The 18,687-nt window shown below is 34.5% G+C and overlaps 1 protein-coding gene across 1 annotated transcript in view; it reads left to right on the forward strand.

The window, feature by feature from the left end:
• The window catches only part of frmd3 (FERM domain containing 3), a 99,411-nt gene that overhangs the window by 68,503 nt on the left and 12,221 nt on the right, over window positions 1-18,687 (forward strand). The window contains exons 5-14 of the mRNA XM_088911780.1: window positions 689-786; window positions 2,229-2,352; window positions 3,753-3,840; window positions 4,129-4,217; window positions 6,229-6,292; window positions 7,171-7,206; window positions 9,402-9,487; window positions 11,523-11,597; window positions 14,762-14,830; window positions 15,084-15,208. Coding sequence (XP_088767906.1) covers window positions 689-786; window positions 2,229-2,352; window positions 3,753-3,840; window positions 4,129-4,217; window positions 6,229-6,292; window positions 7,171-7,206; window positions 9,402-9,487; window positions 11,523-11,597; window positions 14,762-14,830; window positions 15,084-15,208 — 854 coding nt within the window. The remainder of the gene's footprint in view (window positions 1-688; window positions 787-2,228; window positions 2,353-3,752; window positions 3,841-4,128; window positions 4,218-6,228; window positions 6,293-7,170; window positions 7,207-9,401; window positions 9,488-11,522; window positions 11,598-14,761; window positions 14,831-15,083; window positions 15,209-18,687) is intronic.

Genomic DNA, 18,687 nt, shown 5'->3' on the forward strand with positions numbered 1-18,687 from the left:
TATGTGGATAGAAAAATAAGCGTACTCAAGCCTTCTTCAACTGTGGTGCTCCCTCTAGTGATGTTATTATCTGTTACTTCTCTTGATATTTTTTTCTTATCTTCTTACACTCCCTAAAAAGGCTCCACAGCTAGAATGTTATGTTTTTTCTTATCTTTTCAGCATGGAATAAACCTTTGCTTGTTATTTAACTTGTTCTGTGTTTATATTTTGGTGTTTCCTTAATGTCTTTCTATTGAAGCATACATGCAAATAAGCATTCCACGTGTGCTTATAACAAATAAACTGAAGTGAACTGAACTTGCTTTTCTTTAAGCCCTGTAGTCAAACATATTTCTGCTAACATTTAAATTGTATACACAGTTAGGTTGGCTACATTTTTTGTTAGACACTATTACTTTCTTTATTGCTTATTCTTGTACTGCACATTCAGCAGACGGAAGCTTTGTAATCTGCTACACTTTCCATTACTATTTTGCTTTGTAATCATTGGCAGAAAAATGTATATGCATGCTTAAGGCTCCAGTTTTAAAAAACATGTTTATAATTAACTTTGCTAGTCAGGGACTTTTTATTGCAATAAAGTACATTAAAGTATTATTCCATTCTGATGTTAGGAAGATTCCCCTGGTATTTTGAAATGATTTTGCCAAAAGTATACTTTAACTTTTTTTTTCTATTTTGCTAGGTATCTTTTGTACTTGCAGCTGAAAAGAGATATTTTCCATGGGCGTTTGCTGTGCTCTTTCTCTGATGCTGCCTACCTGGGAGCCTGTATTATCCAGGGTAAGTCTGAGGATTTTAGCACTTTTCTTTAGCATTAAAATGCCAGCATAATTAAAGCAAAACATTTTCCACAAAACAGTTACTGAAATATGAAAATGTTATTCTGCATATTACTGTAGACCACATTGCATTCTAGAAAAATGTACCAGAAGAAGATATTCATTTGCCAGAATGTTCAGTTTCAGACTTTTTTGAAAACTAAGTCTCAGTCTTAAAGTCTTAAACAGGTAGACACTGTAAGGACACTGGGAATAAAACCTAAAATCCTTCCACTGCTGTTTAAAGAACTGTTTTATATTGATAAAGTAATTATAATTTAAGGTATATGATGATGTTCTCAACTCTCCCATGTTAAAGCAGTATACCCCATCTAATACAGATGTTCACATAACATCTTTTTAACAGGCAGTGGAACAAATTCAACTAAATTAATCAGCCTTGAATGAATTTCTGACATAGTTAGATGCGTCTTAGGCAGAAGCTAAGCCAGGTTGGGCCTGGTCAGTTCTGTGATAGGAAACTTTCAAGAAGATCACCTTGTTTTCAGAAGACCGGTGTTAGTGGAGCAGTAGGTGTTGCTCTTCCTCTGGGATTAGAATTTCCAAGCCAGTGGCACAGCAAGGTGGCCATGGACACTGTGCTGTAGGAAATGCCATCATTCAGATTAGACGTTATACCAAGATCCTGAATGGTTAGTTATTAACAAACCCACTGATTGTTTGGAAAGAGTAAGATTGTTGCCCCATCAAAATTCCAATCTAGCCTCCCTTTATTCAAATAGAGAATCAGTTTCCCATTTCTCTACTTCATCTACTATGTATTTGAGCTACTGACTCACAATGGCTATCGTGTCACCCAGGTGGAAGAAGTTCTGCGGAGGTGGATGGACTGGGTCCCCTCCTACTGTATATATGAAGAGCACTTTGGAATCCTGATGAAATGTGGGATTATTTTTATGTGGGATGAATTAAAATGGATTATATTCAGTGTCCAGTGTTCAGGTTACATTACATGTTCTGTTATGCTTATTTGAATGTTGATCAAGTGAAATATAATTATTTTGAATGGGCTTTAGGGACAGATCCTCCTGAATAATACTGCAGATTAATATACTGGGAGAATGCTTCGGATGTATAGCTTCTGTACATTTTGGAATTGTGGTCTGACTTTTTAAGGCCAGCTGGGTATTTCATTCCAGGGTCAGATAAATGTCTTTGACTTCAGTGTAATAGGTTACTCAAAAAGCTGACCAGGGAGGTCATGCGTGATTAAGTCCAAAAAATACTCATTTTATATTATCACTTGTACTAATTAAAAACAAAAAGGATTTTTTCCCTTTGTACCTCTGCATTGTTAACTATACTTTTTCAAGACTGTTCAGTTAATTTTGTAATACAATAAGTGACTTGTTGCAATTCCTAATAATTTTTATTGTCTTTTAGCTGAATTGGGAGATTATGACTCAGATGAGCATCCTGAAGATTATGTGAGTGAATTCAAGATGTTCCCTAAACAGACCCTGAAACTGGAAAAGAAGATTGCAGAAATTCATAAAAGTGAACTTAGGTAGTTTTGACTTGATACTGTTTGAAGTATATTGTAACATTATATATGTGATCTGAATAATGTCAAAGAGGTTAATGTATAATATAATTAATTTAATTGTATTTTCATTTTTGTGTAATGCAAGCATTCTATAATTTCATAATATAAGTATGATAAAATGAGAGAGGGTAATTTCCATTTTTCTTGTCTTGTTTCTATTACATCAAAGAGCTGAGAATTTTGTAAAAATATTTATTCAAGCAACCGCAAAACAGTTTAGAACATTTTTTCATTGAATTGAATGACCATACCTTGTCCTGTTCTGTGTAATTTTTTCATAAACATGTTTTAGTTCTGTAGTTTCTGCGTCTCTAGACTCTTTCCAGCATATCATTGTCCTTCACATTATATGGTTGCCAGACTTGGACATAATTTGACACACAATTGGAGTATTTTGTTTATGGGTGGCAATCAGATTCTGGATCCAAATCACCATCATAGGCACACTTCCAAACATCTGCTTTGCCCAGTCCATGCTCGTCCCCTTGTCTCCTGGAACATTCAATTGCTCTTGATAGACACAGGGAGTGAAATCACTACAACAATCTCATGTTGAAATCTCTTAATTCATGTGTTAAAAAGATAATGGATTTATTTTTAAAATGGAGAGATATTTGAGAAATTAGATTTTTTGTTAACATGCTAGATCAGAGCCACCCTGAGTAAAGATCTGTTTATTTTAAGCTCTTGTACTATTCTGAAAAGTTTTAATTCTCAGATTGATAACATTGTAAGTTGGTAGTTGGGCTAAATGGCATCCATCACCTCATTCTACTCTTTATGTTAAAATTACTTGAGACTACAAGACATTAAGTGTTATGTAAGTAAAATAATTTTTTGTTGTATTCTTTTCAATATAAACTTTTCTTATTTTGTCAACATATTCACCTCAACTGTTCAAGCTTACAAGTTTTAAAAGATAATCTATTAAGTATATTGGAATAGATGATACTGTGTTTCACCAGCTGAAATGCAGAGTCAAACACAATACTTATGGATGAATATACATTTTTTATACTTTATTACATTGGATATACTGTACTTTTAAGTAGACGTTTAATGATTGTTTTTTGACAGTAATGAAAAACTTGTTATAGGAACTGCTTTCCAACATCATAGGGGGAGTGAAATATATTACAAAAATTGACCATAAGAACTGTATATATACAGTACAGTACCTTAAGAGTTATAAACCAGATTTTATAAATTTTCACTAAAAATCTTGTATTAAAAAGTTGTTTTGTTTCTTCTTCTCAAGAAGGTGATGTATAGCATAATTCTACAACCAAAACTCTAATGGTATTCACATTTCTAAATTTCTTCCATCACAATCTTTCATCTTCTCAATCCTGTTTTTACAGGGGCCAATGTCCTGCCATTGCAGAACTAAATCTGTTACAGAGAGCACATACTTTAGAGACCTATGGAGTTGACCCTCACCCGTGCAAGGTAATATCACCGCCATAAAGCACTGCCTTGTTTCAGTTCACTCTAAAATATTGATCCCCAGAACTGAAAAAATTGAAGATAAAGCATTTTTGTCAACATAATACATGCCTCAAATCACTACAATGACAATATTTGAGAATTCCATTATCTCAGAAGATGCTGGTGAAAGCAAAAAAAAAATCTTATATAGCACACAAAGTTGTTTCGTCGGCACATATATAAATACATTATACTGGCAAGGTGTCTGAAATTTATATTTGATCAGTTTATTTCCTGCTTTGTCTGTAGGACTTCACTGGATCTACTGCTTTCTTGGGATTTACAGCCACAGGGTTTGTGGTTTTCCAAGGAAATAAGAGAATCCACCTGCTAAAATGGTAATCTGTCATACCTCATAAGTACTGTACGGCTGTGAAAAAGGTATTTAGCAATGATGGGACATCAGTTCTAAAGCACATTTCTTCTTACACTGCGGGGGTTACAAGAGCTAGAATGCCAAGAAGGAGGCAATGTACTGCTAACTACCAAAACAAATGATACACCACCATGTAATAATAATAATAATTCTTACACTCATATTGTGCTTTTCTGAACACTCTACTTAAAGCGCTTTACAGATAATGGGGTCTCCCCTCCACCACCACCAATGTGTAGCCCCACCTAGATAATGCGACGGCAGCCAAAGTGAGCACAGTACGCTCACCACACACCAGCTATCAGTAGGGAGGAAAATTTAGTAATGAAGTAATATTCAGAGATGTAGAGAAATGTGGTGTTTGGCCATGAGCCACAAGCCACCAGAACCGCTTCAGTGCACCTTGGCAATAATTCAGCACGTGTCTAGAACTCTAGTGGAGGGATTCAACACCATTCTTCCAGTGGAAATTCCATCATTTGGTCTTGTGTTCATGGTGATGGGCAACCTCTCAGCTGCCGCTCCAGAATCTCCTAAAAGTGTTCATTCGGGTTGAGAGCTCGTGAGTGGGATGGCCATGGCATACAGTATGGTTTACATGCTCATGCTTATGGTTTCCGTGCTCATCAAAGCATTCAGTGACCTCTCGTGCCCTGTAGATGGGGGCATTGTCATCCTGAATGATTCCACTCCCATCAGGATAGAAGCGCTTGACTACAAGATTGTATGATCACTCAGAAAGGGTTTGTATTTATTTGCATTTACCGTGCCCTCTTAAGGGATTAAGTGGACCTAAACCATGCATGGAAAATACATAGATAAAATGTTGTAACCCCAGATGATTGTGTAAGTATTCAAACCTTGGCAGTGGCAAACCTAAAATAATTTATGTACATTAGGAACCACACAATAAGATGAATGTAATTTGCGTACAATAACAGTGATTCACATGATTTGAGAATAAGCTCTCTCTGTAAGGTCCCCCATAAGTACTCTCTGTAAGGTCCCCCAGTCAGGTAGTGAATCTCAAGTAAAGATCCAGCTGTGAACACCAAGCAAGGACAGGGAAACTTGTCAAGACTGATGATAACATAAAGTCAAGTACTAGCAATTCAGAGAGGAAACAAAGCAAAAAAAAAACAACAAAAATTCCCCATTCAGCAGGACAATGATTCAGAGCTACATGATTGAGGTTTACTGTAAGAATAAGAAAGTGCCCTCAAGTGGCCCAGTCAATTTGTTAAGGGCCCAGAGAAGGGCTCACTTCAAAGAGCTTAAGCAAATCTGTTTAAAAACAAACCTGGAACCCATCCAGTGTGTAAAGTTGGTAAAGATGTACAAAAAAGACTTGAGGCTGTAATTGCTGCCAAGGGTGCTTCCGTCAAATATTGACAGAATGCTTATGAAATCAACACATTTTATTTTCTGTTGACTTTTACCATACAGTAGCTTATCTGCTATTGAGATCCCTTATTGAGGTGAAATCTACTGCAAAACAGAGTTGATTTGTCTCCAGTAATTTTGGAACTGTTGTTGTTATAGCATTTTGAAAAGGGTTTGGTGCTAGTTAGGTCATTTACAAAAAGTAGACATGATTTAATCTGTAAAGCTTTCAGCTATGCTGTTTGCTTCTTACATAGTTCAAGGGTTGGCATTGGTTGGTAATTTTTTTAGATGACAATTATAGCAATGATGATGACAATGATGATAACTATTACTACTGTTATTAATATTTGCAATATAGGTATGGAATATTTAAACATGTATGGCTTTTTATAGGCTCAGGAGTTTCACATTGTTAACTTAAATTCTACAATATCTAATTTTGTGTTATGTTTTATAACACCAGACCCCATACACACTGAGAATGTCACCAATTCCTTATACTCTGAATGAAGAATTAAGACACCAGGATCCACTGATCCTATGATTTACACATGCATCTTTGTTTCATAATTTGCTTTTCATTCTAGGACTGATGTAAGCAAATTGAAATTTGAAGGGAAGACTTTCTATGTGATTGGCATTCAGAAAGAGGTAAGATAAAGTGGGATGGGGTTCACCGACTGATGCATTCTGGATTAATTTACTTGTGTAGATTTTGCTGTTAAACAATAAAAAGAAATGTTCACACATTAAAGTGATAAACAGATACAAAGAAACACGTTTTCGCACTAATGGTTGCCAGGTCCATGTACATGTAATGTAGTAGTAATGCATGCAATACCATGCTGAAAGAAAAGGAAAAGAGACACAATGTTTCAGCTGTAGAGCCTTCTTCAGCTTTTCCTTTCAGCATGGAATAAAACGTTACCTGTTCCTTTGCAGCCTACACATGCTGACACAACTACCTACTGAATTTGAACTTATACGATCTAATACTGTGCTGTATAGGCTTTGAGGGTATCTGAGAAACACTCAAACATTTTGTCACTGCCCTCTATAAGTGATGTAGTATCATTGCTTACTGTACATCTCTGTGTCCTCACTTGTTTTCATATCACATATTGTGTTTACAAATTATTGTCTTTTGGGTTGGAATATTCTATGATCTATAAGTAAGTATGCAAATATATCTATATTGAACACACATAGAGTGGTGTCACTACTGAGAGACAACAGTAGTAGTTTTAACATAACTCTAAACTGCATTGTGTCAATTATTTTCATCATGGAAGTAGCACTAAGAGTACTACTGAATGTCTTTCTTTAGTGATGCTCCTTGCTACAGTATGTTTAGCAAATGTGCTATATTTAATATATGTTCTTTACTAATATGTGTGTTTTGAGTTATGAAATGTCTTGGTCACCCTTTAAAAATCCCTGTAGCAGGTTTTATGTTTTATTGTAGTGTACCTGAATGTATTTTCTTTTTCATTGATTCTTGTTAAATAAATGATTCATTTATGTTACAGATCTCTTTCAAGGGCAGGATGCATTATAGTAAACTGGTGGGTCTTAGTGCCTCAGAGGCCTGCTGTGTATCACAGCCCCTTGATCCTTGAGATTTCAGATCCTTAAAATGGATGGTGATGTTATAATTCACAAGAGTGGAACAACAGCAGATTCTTAGCAACAAATAGGTTCCCAATAACGTCTGGGTAACAAATGGAAGTAGTCTGGTTTCGTTGGGGGCTGGTTGCAGATGTCTTTTTACAGGAGAGCCAGTATTTGTTCACTGTTGGCAATTGTCAATTAATTCTGAATTGCTTTGCCTTTTGGCAAACAAAACTGTAATGTGGATGTTGATGGGCCACAGGTCGTGCAGGTATACATGCCTGTCTGGTAAACCTGGTTTAATGTAACTGGGCCAATGTTGGGAACATGACAAATGTTCAGGTTTCAGTCATATACTTAACCCTTAATTGGGCCATGTTTATATATAGTAGGAATATGTCATAGATGTGAACATGGTGCCTGCTAAAAAGACATATGGGACTAACCTGCCATTCTAAAATGACTTAAGTAATTTCTGTATTTCAAATTTTCAAGTCAGTTGCTTAATTATTTCCCTGCCATTTTGGGTTGTCAGCTTTCTCTTGACCCAGTAGTATTAATCAACATAATATTCATTCATTCTTGTTCCAGGTTTCAGGACATTTGTTTCATAATAGGTTTCTTTTTAAATTGAGTTATTTGTCCTGAAAACCATTTATTGTACAAGAACACATTTTTTCTCAAAATGTCTTTCTAATTGCACATTATACAGCAGACCCTATAAATTAAATATCAATAATACATTTCAGTGGTTTGGATTTATTCACTAGTCCTACATTTTGGCTGGCTCCTGTAGTTCCCTCTGTCCAACCGCATGGTGATAGTACATACTGCACAGCTGTATGTACTGTGGTTATGGTTAACTTCTAATGCACCTAATTTATGCAATGTTCTAATGTCAGTTAAGACTCTTTACACATTTGCCTTATGTGTTATGCATAACTGTGAAATCATTACCAAATGTAATTCCTTTTAAAGTCTTCTCTGTTTCAAACTATTGTTTTATCCATTCAAAGAATCTGTTACATTTGCATGAAGTGTCACCATTTATGACTGTTACTGTGATATTTCACTGATATACAGTTATTCTTGTGTTTTTTTTCTTTTTATGTGTATTCATTTCCATTACTGGTGAGTAAATCATATCATAGTGTGTTCAGAGTGTATAGAGTATCTTGTTTTCTTTTTTTGTCCTTGGAACATTGTGTTATCCATGAGTAATGTAATACATCTGAAGGGATCTTTTAGCTTTAGGTTAAATGTGTGAATTATAAAAATGGGGATTCTACAAGAGACCTTCTGAGCTGAATACGTAACGTAAATTTAGTGCTGAAATTGCACAATATTTTAAAAATAAATTATTTATTCTAATCCCATAGTGAGCTTTTTATTTTTCAACCAAGTGAAGATATTGCTCTCGATGGTACTTTTTGCTGCTTTGTATGTAAAGTGATGCTAAATATGAGTATTCAACTTAGTATAATATTGATCAACGGGCTTTGATAGTCCTGTACTTATGTGTGAATGCAGATTCATTTGCCTTTTTACTAATTTAATTGCCTTTGTACCAGCACATTACTGAAAATTAAGAGTCTAGCTTCATAAATAGTGGAAATTACTCGTGAATACACAATTGATATGCATGTACTCACTACTGGCATGCATTGAAAGCGTAACATGTTTTTGAGAGTGTGAGCAAGTGCTGAGGCATTAACCTTCCTTTTAGAAAAGGGAACATGACCTGTTAGGTAACCCTGCCTCACTTTAGTCTGTTTTGGTTGAAATTAGCCTTTAGTCTGTTGTATTAATGGAATTTAGATGGCTTGTTTTAAGCATTTGAAATTTAAATAAAGTGTTAGCAATTGATATAGACAGCAATTATGTAGATTTTGTTCTTATTTGAACTTGTTAGCATCTAGCAATTTTATTTACTGCAATCTATTATATTTATCCATAGTGATTTTTTATCAATAATGCTAAATCCAAGCTACTTAATACACCCCAAAGTGGAAATGCCCTGAAGGGTTTAGCTTCTGTAACCTCTCATTGAACTTTGCCAACTAAATGTTCAGCACTCTCTCCTGCACTCCCCTTTTCACCTGGGTGGTACAGGTACTAACTGCCCTTGTTTCTTTGTTTTAATTAGAAGAAACTTGTGCTGACATTCCACACATCCACACCAGCAGCCTGTAAACATCTCTGGAAGTGTGGGGTGGAAAATCAAGCTTTCTACAAGTAGGTACCGTTGCCTGGGCTTACTGCAGTATTGTTCTTCAAAAATAATGCTTCAGGAAAAAAACAGAAAACATCACTTGGCGAAATGCACAATATGAAATTTAAATTATTCATAAACACTTCTCATAAGTTCTGTGGTAAAAGTGCATTACTTATTCCTGACATATTGCGCAGCCACAGAAAAACTCAAGATCCAAGTACAGAAACAGCTAACAAGATCTCAGTATTTAATACCCCCGGTTTATGAATACCTCTGTCAGCTGGAGCAGCAACAACATCAAGAAGGGAAGAGAGAGAAAAATACCTAGTAAACCATGGTGTAAATTAAGAGTAACAGTGGCATTTTTTGTCTCAGTTGTATACAGTATATATATATATAGGTTAATTGTCAACTATTTGTGTAATGCTGTGCATTGTTGATGGTCCCTGATATGTTTGGCCTGAAAACTAGTTGATTAAAATTTTTCTTTTTCATTTTTTTATATTTCAAAACATTCCCTCCTTGTATGGGAGTACTTTGGATTTATGTAATGGTGGAATATAATGAGAGGATAATGCATTGAAAGGGTATTTGAGAGGAAATGGACGCCTAAGCAGTGAATTACAGATGATTCATCTGTGCAGTGAGGCTTCCTTTTGTTGTTTTTCCATCTTCATTTTCCATTTGTACATTTCAGTCAATAAAAGCCCCCTGCTGATGTCACCATGTAATCAATTTGTTTGAATGGAGCAAATTATAAATAATATCCAACATCCCTGTATAAAATGGCTTCTGAAGCTTTTTTTTTTTAAATTGTCTTCTTGGTGTTTCAGATCTTCACTTGACACAAATCTTTTCAAGCCCATTTTCAGAGGCCTTGTTACAGTACATGACATGCATCACTAATTTGTTCTGATAACTGTCATATTGAAAGAGAAACAATAGATTTTGTGTATATTTTTATTCATGCATATATTACTTTTTGGTCCTAGAGCCTCCCAAGAGAAAATAACTGTACAAAAGTAAGCTTGATAAACAGACATACTGACCACTCATCATTATGTAAAAGCACTGCACGTTTAATGATAAGACCCAGTTGTAACTCTAATTTAAGGATGTTGATATTGGAAGCTCAAACAGGCCACTGCATCTGCATCAATTTGAATTTTGCACGTCCTCTGTGCAGTTTTATGCACAGTTAATTGTTATTAAAATGTTATTATAATAATTGTTATTAAAATACTTTATTAATTGTGAAAAGGTCAGACAAGCAGATTTATTTATGTAAGCTATATTAAATGTCCTTGGTAAAGGGTTCAAGGATATCTACACACAGAATGCTCTTTAAAAAAGTTTCTTATTTAGCACGTAAATTTAGCACGTGAATGTGTATTGGACATTTTAATACTTTCTGTTTGAAAAAGAAACACAATCAACAAGCTGATGTTGTTGAATGTTTTAGTGCATTTTATGTAGTAGTTTTTATGTAGATAGTGGATTATACTAGAAAACTAGTAAAAGAAAATCATTGTTGTTAAACATTAGAATTTAAGGTAAATGTTTTTGTAAACACAGATTTGTGTCAGAATAACACCTTAGTCTCATAATCTGACATTAAAATGCTACAAATCAATTCGTAACTAATACCATTTATAAGATTTTTAATGTGCCTACGAGTATATAATGAAAAGTATAATTTTGCAAATGATAAAAAGGTGAAGCATAGTTCTTAGCTAAATATGTCAATAGATAAAATAAATAAGTTCTTGTGCTGCTCTAAATTGTCAACTCTCTTACTACGAACAAGTAAAGTTTTATTCCATGATGAAAAGAGATGAAAAGAAACACAACATTTCCGCTGTGGAGCCTTCTTCAGGTGTGAAGAAGGCTTCTGAAGAAGGCTCCACAGCTAAAACATCGTGCTTTTTTCCTCCCTTTTCAGCATGGAATAAACCTTTACTTGTTCCTTTGCAGCCTACACATGCTGATGCAGCTATCTACTTGAATTTATTCAACTCCCTTACTAACCTGATGTTCATTAATTTTCTCATTTAGGTGTGCAAAATCCAGTCAGATAAAGACGGTTTCCAGTAGTAATATATTTTTTAAAGGCAGCAGATTCCGATACAGGTAAGTTATCATTTTCATTACATTTCCAAGTAACTGTTTTACACTTTCTTTTTTATTAAATCTCTAATAGTTTTAGCAGTAGTAGTTTTACACTAGGGTTTAAATTGTATGAGTGACATGACTGCCTGCTTTAGTTTGATCCTGCCTACTTCAGCTTGATTCCCACTGCAAATGTCAAGTACCTAAGATTTATCATAAGATTTTGCCTTTGCGCTGCCCTTCGTTATCTAATCAGACAATCATTGGGAGCAGTGTATTTGTGAATCTTCTCTCACTTGAGTGCACTCCTCATCTGTTTGTGCCTGTCATAAAATTTAAAGTATTACCTCATATTAACCTCTCCAAGGTCAGATTTACTGAGATTTACTGAGATTTACTGAGATTGAGATTCAACCTATGACAGGTGCAGTAAAGCCCTTGCCACCCTTGATCACATGTTCTGGTGAAGTCCTGAGCTGCTTCTTGTACTGCAGCCTATGGATTTCAACCTAACGATTGCTTTATTTGGAGTAACTCACAAAGATATATTGTCAAAATTGCAGTTTGCCTGCACTCACTGACATACACACACATTCTTGGAACACCTTAAACCTGGGAAAAAGATAATGTATAAAATTTCAGAAGATCTACAAACAGAGTTTTATGAGTTTTATGTTTTGTTTTATATGACAGCCTTCCTTTTAATTTCACATAAAATCTAATGCATTCTGAGTTCTGTGTTTTACCCATTGTCTGACCGCTTGTCAGACAATGGCTTCTTTTGTGTGATTATGCCTCTTTGATTTGGGTGGTTGGCTTTCCAGATCTTCATTTCATATCTGTTGTTTAATCATTCATTAATTGAAAATAGTTTGTATCTACTTCTGAAGACTTTTTTTTCAAACAAACTGATGCAGGACTGCACTACTCAGTGAACCTACCAGGTGGTGCAGGACCTATTAGTGCTTTCCTGCGCTAATCATACTGTGTGCATACTGTTCAAGAGAACATTTAATTAATATTAAATAATTAATCATTAATATTTAAGACACTGATTACACTGGTTGGGACATGATGTTACCAAGTTGCTACCACAACTCAAAATTAGATGTCAAAATATTGCATAACACTAATAGATGTATTGTTTTTTAATTGCACACAGTATACAGAATTATCTGTAATTGTGTAAAATTATTAATTAAAAATGATATAAAATATTATATACATACTGGTATTTAAAAGCAAATAAATACCTAAAAAACATAAAAGGCCAGGTTATAATAAGCTTTGAGTAGTCATTTTAATTACTTTGTCAGTCATGTACTGTAAATTGCATTGTAGCTGATACAAGTCTACACTAAAAAAAGGTTTTTTCTCTAATTAAAGAATAGTTGAATCCAATAAACATCATGGTTTGAAAGAAGATAAAACTGGAAGAATATTGATAAAGTGATGCCCAGTCTACAAAGATTTGAGATCCTCAAATTTTAATTGTTTATTTCACAAAACTAAAAAAAACATTGGATATGAGATAACACAAAGATTCCGTTCTCCTGATGTTCTATTTTGGTGAAACAGGACACAGGTACCGGTGAAACAACCTGTATATGGGGCCTTACTCACAATTGCTTACAAACACCCAGAGGCTTCAGTCTAACATTACATAAAGTGATCATTTAAAACAGAACAAATACATTACAACATCTTCTCACCATTTCACATTAATGGACTTATATTCCCAAATCCCCTGCATTCTAGAATATTTGGAAGAAGAACAAAAAGTCTGTTAATATAATTATTGCACATTTGTTTGGTCAGCACCAGAGATCCTCTTTAAGGAGCAGAAACTACACTTTCACTAGAACACTGTAATATGATGAAATGCTTTTGATTTATGACACGCTTTGTTTTGGTGTGTTTTTCAGTGTTAATTATTCATATGGTTTTATTTTCAAAACACTTCTGGTTCAGTTTGGTTTCACTTCCTCTGCAGGCAATGGAAGTTAAACATTTTTTTAAATGAAAATTAAATTTCCTATCAACTAAACCCATCACCAAACAATGTCGTTTTTAATTTAGTTCATGAGTACATGTCCTCATTTCCCACACATTCATTAGTCCAATCAGAGTGACGCATTGGTGATTCAATTGATAGGATTATCACCTGCCATGCAGGAGGCTTCGGTTCAATTCAAAAGCTGTACTTTCTTTAACAAAGAAAGTCACATTTAAAAAAAGCTTTTAAGAAAGCCACTTGGGAACAATAAAGAATCTCACTAATAATAAAACAAGTATAATGAATAATATGTAGAATATATGTCATATGTATTAATTTATATATCACAGTATATTACATATTAAATTAACATTAATAATAAATATAGTAATAACTAAATTGTGAATAAATGGAATTACCATTTGAATCAGAATTGTAATTGGTTTGAATAATTGAATACAATTTACCAGCATTTAATTCCTTTTAACACAATATCTGATTCATAGTCATTTGGAATAAGTAAAATATACAGGCTGTGAGGATAAAAAGCATCTCTATGTTGTTACATTGAAAAGCAGGGCTCACATACTTTTTTAGCAAGAATGACCCTTTCATAGTGAAGAGCAAAGAGGCAAACGGGGAGTAACGGAAACCAGTTTTACCAGTAACCGGACCACAGCAAACCGTTTTTGTAACGCATTAAATGTTAAGTACATCATATAATATATTTTTATTAATATATTAAACATTTAGTACTATATGTAGTCTGACAACCACATGCAGCTGTGGTACTTTAAGGATTCACTGCCCAGCATATTGCAATTTAGCAATTTCAGTTGCTTTGATTTAGTTTATAATCAATTCATGAAATTCAGAAAAAAATGTACAGTGATGTTATATTTGAAAACAGTAGCTAGACTACTTATAAAATATGTTTATATGACATAAAATGTTATATTTAAAAAATATATGATTATTAGACTGAGAAAAAATCAGATTAAATGAAACTGCCATTTACCTACTACTACTTTATCTAACGCAAAACAGGTGCCACCTGCCGATTTTCTTTGAGCACTAAATTTGCTTTTCAGAAATAAAGTGCAGTAAATTGCAGTTTCCTCAATAAAAAATCTCTAACACTTCTGTTTTTATAAATGTTTGTTGTAATGATACTGTATGTTTTTTGCAGCGGAAGAGTTGCAAAAGAAGTGATAGAAGCCAGCTCAAAAATTCAGAGGGATCCCCCTGAAGTACACAGGTAGGAGTAAAGTGCCCATATGCTTGATACTAAAACGTGCCCCTATTTTTAACTCATAACTTTTTATTTCGACTCATTCAGGATTATAGCATTACACCATTAGAGCCATTATATTGTATTCATTACTGCAGTATGATTCCTGTATTTAAAATAGGCACTTATCTTAGTTATAACAATTAGCTGTGCAATTAGGTGCTTACTGGTAAGTAAGAAAAACAATGAGTTTTCAACTTACTGCCTGACTTATTTTCAGGTCTGCCATTGGCCAGAGTAAAAGTTTTAACTCTCTGAATAACAAACAACTGATTATGAATGTGGAGCCTCTCTTGCCAGCCCTTCCATCGTCAAACGAACATGAAGAGAGTGCTTCTGAAAATGGTAAGATCTCCTGTTTTCTAGTGTTCCTTGCTTGTGCTTGTGAAGATTCCCCCATTCCAGGTCTTCGATTTTATTTTATTTTTATTTTGTTAAATCTTTCAACGGATTCTGTGTTGCTGTGTTCAAATGGTCAGGCTTCTGAGAATCTTCTCTGTGGTCAAACTGTGCTGAATTTGTCATTGAAATTATTTGCAACAAAATTGTTGTAAACATGGTATAAAACTGGGGAAATTACATACAGTAAAAACCATAACGTGCTGTATTTATATTTACAGTAAATGCATGCTGCAGATTTTTAAAATTCTTCACTGATTCTTTAAAAGAGAAACATCGATGTGATTGTGAGGTATCCCCCCAACTGTGCATTAATGAGATACCTTGTAATATATTGAAATTCTATGCTAAAGTCTAACATTGTGAAAAAATGAATCTTTAGTAAAATGCAGTCGTTACCCAAGCCTGCTGTTCTCTAAAGTGACAAAGTGTAGGCAGTAGTTTTTTGCTTGTATTACATAGCTCTAACAGGTGTTCGGAGCTCCATTCTGTCAGCCCCTATGAAAAGTGAGCAGCTGATGTTTCTGTCAGGCTTTTCCCCCATGGATTTGTGAATGTGCAGTCCCAATCAGAGAGTTATATATTTATCTGAGAAGTACCAAGGGGAGACAGTACTAATGACCAGCCTATGTATGTGCTGACATCATGGAAACTCATGGGGATCCCACTCTCAGTAGCCTTGCTTTACTTTAAAGAAACATTCATTAGCGGCCTCAAATGCTGCCTTTATATGCCTATTAAAAAACAAGTAAATGTTTATTCCACACTGAAAGGAAAAGAAAACAGAATGTTTCGACTGGTGTGTAAACAAGTGTGTTACCTATTCCTTTGCAGCCTACCCAAGCTACACTGCTACCTACTCAAACTTCTTTACAGCATATGGCTATACTGAGCACAGTACTTCTGAGCTCTAAGAAAATAGGAACAAACCTGAAATCCACTGCTTTTCAGGAGCCCTCATTTATCTTCAGCTTTAACTTATTAAACACGAAATAGTGAAATGAGTTCCATGTAAATTTCTGCTGCATCATTTATTTCAAACTTTTATATTTTTGTATAGCCCACTGATGCAGGGCAGGATGCAACATATGCAGTCATAATCTTGTCTCGCCTGCTTCTGTCTACCTTACATTACAGATTTTGTTTTCTCATTCTTTCATTCAGTGCTCACACTTGCAATAAACAAACCTTCCCAGGCAATTCTCTGTTTCTCTAATCTGGTTGCTCAAAGAAAACCAAAGTGGCTTTTTCTCTTACCCAACTTTGTGCTCTTCTCATCCATTTCAGTGTTTCCAACATTTGCACCCCTATGGCCAGCATCATTTCTCTCTCTCCTTCGTTCTCTCTTGCACTTTCCTTGTCTCCCCTACATGGTTCAATTTTTTTGCCTTTTTCCCCTTCTCTCATTTTTCATCATTGTGTCCTACCCAACACACCTTCATCTTCAGGTGCCCTCACTGCTGTCACCGTACGTGTGATCAACTTCAAAATGTTGTCAAGGCTCCCAATAGACCTTGCATATTCCCTTTTCTTTGTTCACTCTATTGGCCATATTTTTGTCTGTATTCTGTTTTAAACTCTGTAATTTAAGAATTCTGCATCGCCATAATACAATTACACTCACATCTTTCATGGGTTCCAGCAGTTCAAAAAAAGTTTTGAACTTTTTTAACCAGTTGTCACCTTTTGCCTCATAGCATTTCATATAAGTCTGCAACATGAATGAATTGTTTCCAATGTGGAAAGGAGCACATTCTTTACTTTTTGGTTTAAAGCTGAGACTGAATCTGCATAATTTTGCTACTTATATAAATGAGAATAAAATTATAATGATTGCTTAAGTTGCTTAATTTCATTTAAAAAATCACACATAATAAGATTTGAGGAGAAATGAGAGAAAGGATATATGTTACATACTACCCACAGCACTTAAAAAGTAACTTGCACTAAAAAAAGTATATAGTATCTTATACTTATTGTATTTAATACCTACAATATAGACAGTTGTAGTCTAACTGATACATATAATTCAATTCAAAATATTATATTTGAATGATAAATAAAATATAGCTCTTTATATTGTGGTTGTTTAAGTATTAGTTGGTCATCCAGCTAGCCTCAAACTGGTTCTCCTGCTGCCCTGATAATGGATCTCTGCTTGACTCTGTATCCAGTCCCCTAGGCTTAAACATTTTCCTTTGCCTGCTGGGTGAACTGATCCATCAACATAGCACATTTCCTCCCCTCTGTTGTTAATGACATACCGATTCATTTTAAAGTCCATTAGGATCACCTTTCCACAGATTCTGTGCTTCCAGGCAGCCACCCTGACACTGAAGCTTGAGCAACTACAGCTAATTACAGGGAAATCTGAACTCTTTTTGATTTTAGTGCTTTGTTGAATATCAGTCATCTATAGTGCTAGATTTCAGCACTCAGCTGTACCCATGCTGCTTTTGTGAACCATAATTATTATGTTTTGATGTATCCTTTTAACTTGACTATGGAACAACTGCCACTGTCCACCTCTTTTATTATTACAGTGCTGCATTACTGATCTGTGTTCACACTCTATTCATAGAACACAGCTTGTGTACAATTCTGCCATAAGAATTTTAAATGGGACCAATTGTATAAAACCAATTAACTTAATCCTGTCTCAACAGAACTGGCTGTCAGGCAAATAGCATGTTGTTTTTTACAATCATGTTCTTTAGGTAAAGGAAATATATTTTTTTTGATGATGTGATGAAAAGATAACAATACTACAACCTAATAGTACAATACTCACACAACCTAATATAGTGTACAGTATAATCAGAAAATTTACAGTTTGGGTCATGCAATCAGTCAAATCTAGATGTCAGAAATAACTCTTTTAAAACACTTTATATCCAAAGAAACTGGAACTTTGAATATCTAATTAACACAAGGTGTTCCAGAAGGACTCCTGGTTTTGGTTTTGTTTGTAAATTGGATAGTAACAAAAAGGAATGTCCTTTTCTTCTGTTAAATTAAAAATAATACAAGTTATATATATAAATTTATATATATAGATATACGGTAGAATCTAACTTTGGATTAGAGCAGTGGTTAAGCTTAAGGTTGCGGTATGTGTGAGATAAAATCTGGTATACATGTGTAACAGTGTAATATACAAGGCAGTGTGAAAATGGTTAAAATCTTTAACCACATTCTATCATGGTTTTGGATAGCTTCATAATTATCAGAATTGGTAATTGCTACAATGTTTAGAAACAGGTATTTGATAAAACAATTATAGAATCAGTGGCTTTAATTATGGGTTTCTTATCATTTCTTAGTCAGTTTTACTACTTTTCAAATTTGTCTTCCAATTCCCAAATAGATTGGAAACCATCTCCAGTGCTGTTTACTGATACATACTGTACCACTGTATGTCACTG

The sequence above is a fragment of the Atractosteus spatula genome, chromosome 3 (genome assembly GCF_055471065.1).
Source record: "Atractosteus spatula isolate fAtrSpa1 chromosome 3, fAtrSpa1.hap1, whole genome shotgun sequence".
Taxonomy (NCBI): Eukaryota; Metazoa; Chordata; class Actinopteri; order Semionotiformes; family Lepisosteidae; genus Atractosteus; species Atractosteus spatula.